Below are 10,000 nucleotides of genomic sequence, written 5' to 3'. Positions count from 1 at the left end.
ACGCTACCGAAGGTCAAATATGAGCCTGTGCCTCTCCCGCTCGCCGACGCAAAACAACAACACGCCTCTTGCAGTGTTTGTTATTGTTTGAAATGTTTTGATCGTCTGATAATAATACTATCTTGTTAAAAATCACCTACATCTTATTTAATCTAAAGATATAATATGGTAAGCATTAATTGGCTTTATTTATTCATTTATGTGTTCACTAAGCTAGGGCTTATGGCTACAGATTTTATTAATTGTTGATTACAAACTCTTTTTGGCCATTAGCTTACTATTCTTTGTCCAATTGTTTGGCTTTATTTGTCACTGGAATTGGCATCACCAGCGTTCTTGTTTACTCTTTGGTCGCTTCATGCTTAGCTTCTAATAGTGTAAATTTGTAAGTTTGTGTGTTCTGTGACTGTAAGTTGGAATTCCTTTTATCATATTTGTATGCACAATAGGAAATGTTTGTATTCTATGGAATGTTTACCTCTTCCACCTTTTTCAATATTTAATGTTCATATATGTTCATATGTTCAATTTTGTTTATTTTGTATCGATATTTTATCCAATCCCTTATTCATTTATTCGCTTATTTCTTTATTATAAAAATTATGATTATTTATTTTCTCACTTCACCTACCTAATGAAAAAAACACTAGATGGCAGGACCGAGGTTAGCTCAAAAGGAAGTGACAGAAATACATGAATTCTATTCCGTTTGTCGTGTGGTCCGTTTCTCTAGTTTGTATATAATATTAAGATAACCACAGGCTCAACAATCACCCATCTGTTCACCTTTCAGGTCTACCCGAATTTCGTGTATGTAGAATTATTTTTATTTAAGGGTATTTAAAAGGTTTACACTTTACAGATATCTGTTTTAGGCCTATACTGATAAAAATAATCATATTTATTCTACTCGAATATCGTGTATGTAAAATTGATTCCATGTATTTATAAGGTTTTCACTTAACAGATTTCTGTGCTAGGCCTTCATTAGACTCTAAGACTCGCCAATCATCATTCCCGTAATGGCATCAAAACGAATTTATCTCAGCGGAGCAGAGAAACGAAAGAAAAATAAATTTGACGAAGAAAAATGGTCAAAAGAAAAAGGTAATTCATTATCGTTTATTTAATAATTTAAAGAAACATATTAAAGTTTGGTTTTATTATGTTTTCTGAATGGTGAGTATTATTTTAGACTAACGCCTAATCATCTAAGGAAATTTGTAATTTTGCAGGATCAATTCTAAAATATATTGGAGCTCCAGACAGCAAGCCAGAGGAATATTCTGAAACTTCCTGAACAGGATGCTCCAGTGCCATCACATTCATCAGGATCTGTCCAGGAAGCTGTACTGCCACCAAGACCACCACATTCCCCAGAACCACAGAAGGCATCATCTACTTCTGAGCAGCCTCCCATTTATTCTAAACCACTAGATCCTGCTAACTGGCCAACCATTCTGTCTGATGCATTTAGAACGGATGCAGTAGGTAGAGGGCCATTTCAGATTAGTTCTGATTTCACATTTCCCAAAAAAGAAGACGGAAGAAGTTTTCATTATCATTATTTTTTTAGAACATTGGTTAATGGAGAAAAGATGAAGCGGACTTGGCTTATCTACTCAAAAACAAAAAATGCTCTCTATTGCTTTTGTTGTAAATTATTTTCAACCAAAGAACAAAAGTTAGTGACAGAAGGACTGACAGACTGGAAAAACATAGGCACACTTTTGAAAAGTCATGAAAGCAGTCCAGCACACATAGCGCACATGGCAACCTGGAAAGATTTACAACTCCGTTTGCAAACTGGAAAGACAATAGACCAAGCTGAAAGAACACTATTGTAGGCTGAAAAGAGGCGCTGGAGAGATGTCCTGACTCGCTTAATCGCCATTATCCAATCCTTAGCCGAGAGAAATCTTGCATTTAGAGGTTCATCAAACACGTTACACCAGCAGAATAATGGGAATTTTCTAAAAGAGGTGGAGCTGCTTGCTAAATTTGATCCTGTCATGAAGCAGCACATTGAGCGTGTTGAGAGAGGCCAGTTCAGTCATTCCAGCTACCTTGGAAATATCATCCAAAATGAACTTATTGCTTCAGTCAGTACTAAAATAATGGACACAATGGTGACTGAAGTTAAACAGTCCAAATATTATTCAATTATTTTGGACTGTACTCCCGATGTAAGCCATCAAGAACAGATGTCAGTCGTCATAAGGACTGTCAAAATGGATAAGAAACCAGAAATTAAGGAACATTTTATGGGGTTCCTTGTAGCTTCTGAAACAACAGGTCTTGGTTTGTCATCTCTAATTATAAAGAAACTGAAGTAACTGAATATTCTCCTTGAAGATTGCAGAGGACAATCATATGATAATGGTGCCAACATGAAAGGGAGAAACAAAGAGTTCAAGCCAGACTTCTTGAGAAGAACCCTCGTGCACTCTATGTTCCATGTGGAGCACATTCCCTAAACTTGATGATATCTGATGCAGCAACAGCTTCAATAGATGCCACTAGCTATTTCGGCACTGTTCAGAAACTGTACAACCTATTTTCAGCCTCACCACAAAGATGGGCAATCCTAAAAGATTATGTCACTGTTGCACTCAAGACCTGGAGTGACACAAGATGGGAGAGCCGTATTAATAGCATAGAAGCTGTGCGGTATCAGGCCTCTAATATAAGGGAAGCTTTGTTGAAGGTCAGGGAAGTGTCTGATCCTCTGACCAAGGTTGAAACCCAAAGTCTGGCAGAAGAGGTGGGGTCATACCGATTTATCATTTGCACAGTCATATGGTATGACATTCTACACATTGTGAACCATGTCAGTAAGCTCCTGCAGTCTACTAAAATGCAGCTTGATGTGGCAGTTGACCTCCTTACTAAAGCGAAAACATCTCTGACTAATTACAGAATTGGATTCACTTCAGCTCAAGTCTCTGCTAAAGATATGTGTGAGAAAATGAATGTAGAGGCTGTACTCAAAGAAAAGAGATTAAGAAGTACAAAAAGACACTTTGCTTATGGGGCCGCAGATGAGCCCATTGCAGATGCAATGAAGAGGCTAGAAATAATATTCTTTAATGTTGTTGTTGACACTACCATTCAATCCTTAACTGATAGATTTAAAACTCTGAGTGAAGTAAGAGACCAATTTGGAGTGCTGGTCAATTTCCAGAAACTGGATGATCAGTCATTGAACAACCGGTGTGACAAACTATGCAAGACATTAACCTCTGGAAATGAAAGTGACATTGCTGGAAAGGAACTGGCTATGGAAGTTAAACACTTACCAAGTTTGCCCTCAGACGAAATGACTGCTCTTGAGCTCCTCACCTTTATCCACAAAAAACATTTTGAGGAATTGTATCCCAATCTGTGGGTTGCACTGAGAATTGCCTGTACTCTGCCTGTGACTGTGGCCTCAGCAGAGAGGAGCTTTTCGAAGCTGAAACTCATCAAGACCTATATAAGATCATCTATGGGGCAGGAGCGACTCAGTGGTCTTGCAATAATCAGCATCAACCATGAAGTGGGGAAAGACGTGTTGTATGAAGACATCATTGATGATTTTGCTAGTAAAAAAGCCAGAAAGCAGAGATTTTGAGCCCAATACAATGCAGTTGGTGGTGGTTTGTATTCAGAGACTGTGATGTTAAGTTACTACTATTTTGGAGTGTGGTTTGTATTCAGAGACTGTGATGTTAAGTTACCAATATTTTGAAGTGTGGTTTGTATTCAGAGACTGTGATGTTAAGTTAAAATAAATGTATAAATAAATAAATATGGTGTAATAGTTACTTGCATCCTTTGACACCATCAAAAGATATAGAAGTCGTTTAATTACTGTTTGGCAAACTTCACAGGTATAAATGAAATACCAATCTGTCTATCTCTCTAACTTTTGAGGGCCCCTAACTGCCTCTTGCCTAGGGCCCCCACCAAGCTAGAAACAGCCCTGCCAACCATGCTCTGAAGGCCTAATTTCGGCATCAATTTCCCGGTTCCTCGTTGAAAGACGGCGTTCTGTTACGGGACTCTTGTTGTCGAAACCCACATAAGAATAAAGGAGACTGCAAAAGACCATAAGGCCTACACTAGGCAGCTCCGTATCCATCACCACCTGTCATCCCCATCCATAAAGTTGTCTAATCATTTTTTAAAACAACTGATAGTTTCAGCGCTTACTACATGGTTACTAAGTTTATTCCATTCATCGACCACCCTATTAGTAAACCAATTCTTGCCTATTTCCTTCTTAAATCTAAATTTGTCCAGTTTACACCCATTACTGTGAGTCCTGCCCTGTTGTTTTATTATGATGACCTTGTTTGCATCACCCTTGTTATAGCCTTTGATCCACTTGAACACTTTTATTAGATCACCCCGCACTCTGCGTCTTTCCAGAGAGTGTAAGTTTAGGTGCCTAAGCCTCTCTTCGTAAGGCAAATTTCCGAGTCCATGTATCATTTTGGTCATTCTTCTCTGTACTGATTCTAGTGAATTGATGTCCATTCTGTAGGACGGAGACCAAAACTGTACCGCATAGTCAAGGATGGGTCTAACTATCGCTAGATAGAGTTTAATAATTACCTCTGCACTTCTATTCATTACTGTCCTAGCAATGAAACCTAATGATCTGTTAGCTTTATTTCTGGCGCTAATGCACTGCTTCCTGGTTTTAAGGTCCGGACTCACCAGAACTCCCAAGTCCCTCTCGCACTCAGATTTTTCTAAAAACATGTTATCTAAGCTGTATCTATTTTCGGGGTTGTGTAACCCTACGTTTAACACGCTACACTTAGAGATATTGAAGTTCATTTGCCATTTCACCGACCATGTTAACAATTTATTAAGATCATCCTGCAGCACCTGGGCGTCGTCTCGTGACCTAATTAGGCGTCCTATTTTAGTGTCGTCCGCAAACTTACTAATATCACTATTTAATCCATCGTCTAAGTCATTTATATACATAATGAACAACAAGGGACGCAATAGAGCTTCTTTGTATTGGCATTTTGCATCCTCTCTTTTCAAAATTGATACCATTTGTTTTCGTTGTAGGTTTGTGCTCACGGCTGTGCATCTCTTTCTCAGGCTCTGGTGTCAACCAAGGAGGCCATGGCGGGACCCTCGGCCCTCCTGCACGACAACTGGGAGCTCTCCTTCCAGTATCTCAGGTGCGACGCATCTCTTGGGAGCCAATCGGGCGCTCAGAACGAGCAGCGATTGCCAAAATGTGAACAGCAGACTGGAGGTCGAGCTACGCATGCGGTTACTTTCGATAGGTTTTGACGAGACGCCCTCAGTCGTGAAAGGGGAAAGGGGTATTGGGCATCTTCGTGCTGGGAAAACTCTCAGAGCAGTATCATTCTTTTCATAAGACCTATAAAGTCCATTTCGGCCAGCGTTCTGACCTGTCACACACTTGCCCTGCTGTCTTGTGATGATATTGATAGTAATAGCGATGATAACTAGTACCATTCCTTCTCGCCCTCTTAGAGTCGCCAACGTCTCGCTTCGGAACGCAGAGGAGGAGAATCCCTGCGAGGAGCTAAAAAACGGCGAGACTGTGTGCAAGAACTGCAAGACGGTCATTTTCTGCATCGACAACAAGGGGTATGAGGCTCCTTGTTCCGAGGTGAGTCATGAAGCGTCCCCATACGAATCCACGAGTTGACGGTAAGTGCCCCTGTCCACCTGCGCATAAAGATGACGCGTTCCCGGCTGCCTTGTAAACAAACCTGGCTCCTCCCTCCCTCAGGTCCAGACATGCCAGGGGAAGGAACCCGAGGCGATGTGTGAAGCGTCCCCAGCTAATAGGAGACTAACTCGAGCGGATGACAACTGCAAGTGCGAAGCTGGAGACCAAGGTTTCGTGGCGGACCCCTTCGACCCCAGCAGCTACCTGCTGTGTCCCTCGGGCGAGCTCAAGTCGTGCTCCGAGGGTAGGGTCTTCAACCCAAAGGAGGAGAAGTGCGAGGAGGCGGGAGAAAGCGGCGGCGGCAGCCAGCAGGAATGCACCGAGATGGGCGTCTTCCCGGTCCTGCCCGACTGCAAGGCCTACTACACCTGCTTCGAGACCGACAACGGCCTAGAGTCAACCAAGGAGACCGCATGCGACGATGGCAAGATCTTTGACGACAAGACAAAGGACTGCCAATTGGTACCAAATGATCCTGGCGAGACCAACTGCCCGGGGTTTGGCATGGTCAAGGACAACTACGAGTGCAACAGGTATTTCCTGTGCGTCGGGGCTAACATTCCTCCAAGCACAGCCCTCTGCTGCGAAGACGGCAAGGTCTTCGACTCCGACGCCAAGGGATGCGTCAAGCCCGCGGCTACGTCCGCCTCCGTCCAGTGCTTGGGAGAGTGCGCCCTGGCCAGTCTCGGCGTGACCCCCGCCTGCGCCTCCTCCGCGGCTTCTTCCACCGCGTCCAGCCGGGATGCGTCAGCCAGCACCCCCTCCTCCTCGTCGTCCCCCAGCTCGGATTCTTCCGCCGCTTCATCCGAGTCCACCACCGGCGCCTCGTCCGAGGCCACCACCGGCGCCTCGTCCGAGGCCACCACCGGTGCCTCGTCCGAGGCCACCACCGGCGCCTCTCCCGTTTCCTCCTCCGCCGCCACCACCGCCCCTTCCTCCAGCACGTCCCCAGAAACCCCGACGTGTACCAAGACGGGCACCATCACCTACCCAGGGGACTGCACCCAGTAAGTGCTCTACCCCGTCGAAGGGCGGTAAACGTCTTGGACAAAGGTCCGGGGGGGTCGTTGTTTGGGCTACAGCCAACTCCCCCTCGGGGTCATCATGGGCCCCCGAGTTCGAGCCCAGCGGTCGATCGACCCCCACGAGAGGAATCCCTTTGTCTTTTTGTCTGTCACTGTGCCTGCCAACTGATTGCCTCCAGTAGCTCCCTTCTATACCGCCTTGCAGGGCATTTGGCAGAACCCACCTGTCTCTAGCCAATTCACCCTTTGGCAGACGCCATAGTAACGCACTCACGCTCGTTTTTCGATTTGCAGGTACTACGTGTGCAAGAGACTGCCGAATGGCGGGTTTGAGATGAGGGACTACAAATGCCCCGGGGAACTGCTCTTCAGCCCGTCCAAACTGTACTGCACATTGGCGGCAAAAGTTCCCGAATGTGCCCAGCGGACCATCCGCGCCCACTAGGAGAGGCCCATCCAACACCTCAGGACCACACCTGGCCCCACCTCTTCGTGCACCCACCGGCGACCACGAATGGAAGATGCAGGGCGACTCGGCGCCCCTGTAACAGACGATGTCTCAAAACCGTCAGGGACTCAAGAGTGCAGGGAAGAACCGCATACACCTCCCTTGACCAGGTCTTGCCAAGGACACCACATTATAAGCACGCAGCAACAAGAGCGCTCATTCCTACCGGCCGCTGACCTTTGTTCACAGCAGCACCCGATCGCACTCCTCCTGTATACAGTGATGCTGCTTCTCCAGCAGTGACCCTACACAGATCACACATGTTCCCCTTCCGGAAACACCGATCATCCTCAACAACACAACAACTTCTCATTCACCTCTGGTCTGCTTTACACTGTCAAGAAAGGAAGCCGTCCCTCTCAGGCATCGAGAGGTCACTTGAAAATACAGGATGGGCAGGGCAGGTCGTCAGGTTCGATTCATCAACTCCCGCAGAGTACAGTAACCGGTTTCCCCCAACCACCAATCCTCATCGTGATATGACTCTGACCCTGAGAAAGACCTCTTAACATGAGCTCGTCCTACATCCTTTCTTGGTCATTTGACCCGGTGTTCTAGAATGTAAAACGCACTTGTGTCCGATTATCTTCCTCTAAAATATCTTTGCATAAATGCCAGGTAATAAAATTGAAAGGGCCAACACTTCTTGAATGTCCTTCACAGCGTTAGCGTCGATCTCTTGGCGTTCACTCCCGGGAAAGTACAGCCCAGAACTTGTCTTTGTCAACTCTGACTCCTTTTCAAACCAGAAGAGCTGACAACTGCTCCCCTCTCCTGCTACTACCACCAGCTTGTGACTGAGAAACGGTTCCACCCTAATACAAGACGGATGGCAGACTTCTTTAATACGGAGTTAATGAAAAAGGAATCAGAACTTTGAAAGATAAATTTTCCAATAACAGTTCAGTCTGTCCCTTTCAAAAGTGCACAATCCTATTAGGCACTCGAAAAATGGCTGTCTTTTGCTATCAAGACTGAAAACTGAGAAAAAAGTGAATGTAAGAAAGAGTAGGTAGTGCTAGGGAGTCCTGACCTTAAATCCAGGAAATAGTCCATTAGCGCCAGGAACAGGTAATAAGGCATTAGTATTTATGGCTAGGACAGTTACAAAAGTGCAGGTATGGTTATCAAAATCTATCTGGCTTTAGTTTGATCTATCCTTGAGTATCCTGTACAGTTTTGGTCTCCGTCTTGTGGATTGGATGTTAATTCACTAGAATCAGTGCAGAGAAGGACCAAAATGATACACGGGCTCAGAAATTTACCTTACGAAGAAAATAGGTACCTTAATCTACACTTTGTGAAAAGATGTAGAGTGTAGGGTTATCTTAAAGAGGTATCACAGGGGTACAGACAAGGTCATCATATTAAGACAACAGGGCAGGACTCACAGTAAAGGATTTAATTTTGAACAAATTTAGGCTTGAGAAGGAAACAGGCATGACCTGGTTTACCAATAAAGCGGTTAATGAATAGAATAGTAGAATGGACTTAGTAACCATGTAGCGAGAACTGAAACTATCAGTTGTTGTGAGAGGCTAGATAACTTTATGGGCAGGGTGATAGGTGGTAATAAAATTTATGGTCTTTTGCAGTCTCCTTCATTCTTTTATTATGTTCTGTTCTTATCAGCCTGAATTGGCAATTCACATCAGAACTGTTCATGCAATAAGTATGCCAGAAAATACATTTCATAAAGTTTTTTTCTTAAAGGAACAGTTACATAATTCTCATTTGCTAATTCATCACTTTCCCCTACTTTGACTTAGATTGCCTTCAACATGAGTTATCAGGAAAGAATATATCCCTCACATTACTACTTATTGATTCTAATCACTATATTGGGGACAAGTAGTATTACAAGAGAACAGTTTGATTGTTGGTCTATATACCAAGAGCTTTTTCCCCCTTACCAGGGAGGTAGCCAATCCACCACCCTTTCTTCCCTCTCATCTTAGTTCTTCATGGATGACAGGTCATCCCTGTATCCTGCCTACTGCCCTGGTGGGTCAGAAACAATGCAGCAAGTCACAACACATCCATTGCAAGGCCGTTTCACTTAATTGGTGACCACCTCCCTCTATCTCCTCATGCAGAAAAAATATGAGGAGAAATCCCTTCAGGTTGTATCAAAATTTCATTTACACATAACTACTCACCATCCCCTATCCCCTTCCTTGCATCATAGTATCATCCATACAAAGCCATTCTCCATTCACCCATATCTCCTGTCTTGTCCCTTCCATCCTTGGTCATCCCCTCACATTCACTCCATCCACCTCTGCCTTCCACACCTCTTTTACTAATTTTTCTCCGCTCATTCTTTCCATGTGTCCAAAACCATCCCAATATTTTTTCACCAATCCTACCTGTCATCTTCTTTACCATCCCCGCTCTCTTCACCTCGTTTCTCATTCTCACTCTATCCAACTTTGTAATTCCTACCATACTTCTCCAACATTTCATCTCACATACATGTACTTGTATTTGTATAAACTTGTCTTTGTATAATTTACTTTTATCTGTATAAACTTTGCAGACTTTCATTAACCACATGACTGCCACATTAGCTGTCAAACAAGTCTTGTTCAATAGATGCAGTCATCTCTAAGTCAAGATCATGTTCCTCAATTTTTATTTCCATATTTTCTTGAGATACTGAAAGACCATATGAACTTCCAGTTACATTTGGTTCCTCTTTGACTTCTTTCTGAGAATAAGAGATGGTACATGTATGTGACATGTACCCTATATGAT

General features: G+C 43.8%; 2 protein-coding genes across 2 annotated transcripts in view; one reads left to right on the top strand and one right to left on the bottom strand.

Annotated features, from left to right (window-relative positions):
- Positions 1-973: 973 nt before the first annotated feature.
- On the top strand, positions 974-3,965 carry LOC143031176 (zinc finger MYM-type protein 1-like). Its single transcript, XM_076194702.1, has 2 exons — positions 974-1,107; positions 1,236-3,965. The coding sequence occupies exon 2, from the start codon at positions 2,483-2,485 to the stop codon at positions 3,611-3,613; it is 1,131 nt and encodes a 376-aa protein (XP_076050817.1). The 5' UTR covers positions 974-1,107; positions 1,236-2,482; the 3' UTR covers positions 3,614-3,965.
- Positions 3,966-8,840: 4,875 nt separating this feature from the next.
- Positions 8,841-10,000, bottom strand: part of LOC143031175 (uncharacterized) — a 7,645-nt gene continuing 6,485 nt past the window's right edge. Inside the window, exon 2 of the mRNA XM_076194701.1 lies at positions 8,841-10,000. This exon is cut by the window's right edge and continues 1,096 nt beyond it. Coding sequence (XP_076050816.1) covers positions 9,810-10,000 — 191 coding nt within the window. The 3' untranslated portion in view covers positions 8,841-9,809.

The sequence above is a fragment of the Oratosquilla oratoria genome, chromosome 12 (assembly GCF_046742065.1).
Source record: "Oratosquilla oratoria isolate Oo_2021 chromosome 12, ASM4674206v1, whole genome shotgun sequence".
Lineage (NCBI taxonomy): Eukaryota > Metazoa > Arthropoda > Malacostraca > Stomatopoda > Squillidae > Oratosquilla > Oratosquilla oratoria.
Note: the sequence above shows the minus strand (reverse complement) of the source record. Positions and strands in the feature narration are given on the sequence as shown.

Excerpts from the sequence above, each read along its gene's own strand:
- LOC143031176 (XM_076194702.1), top strand. The coding sequence starts at position 2,483 with ATGATATCTGATGCAGCAACAGCTTCAATAGATGCCACTAGCTATTTC.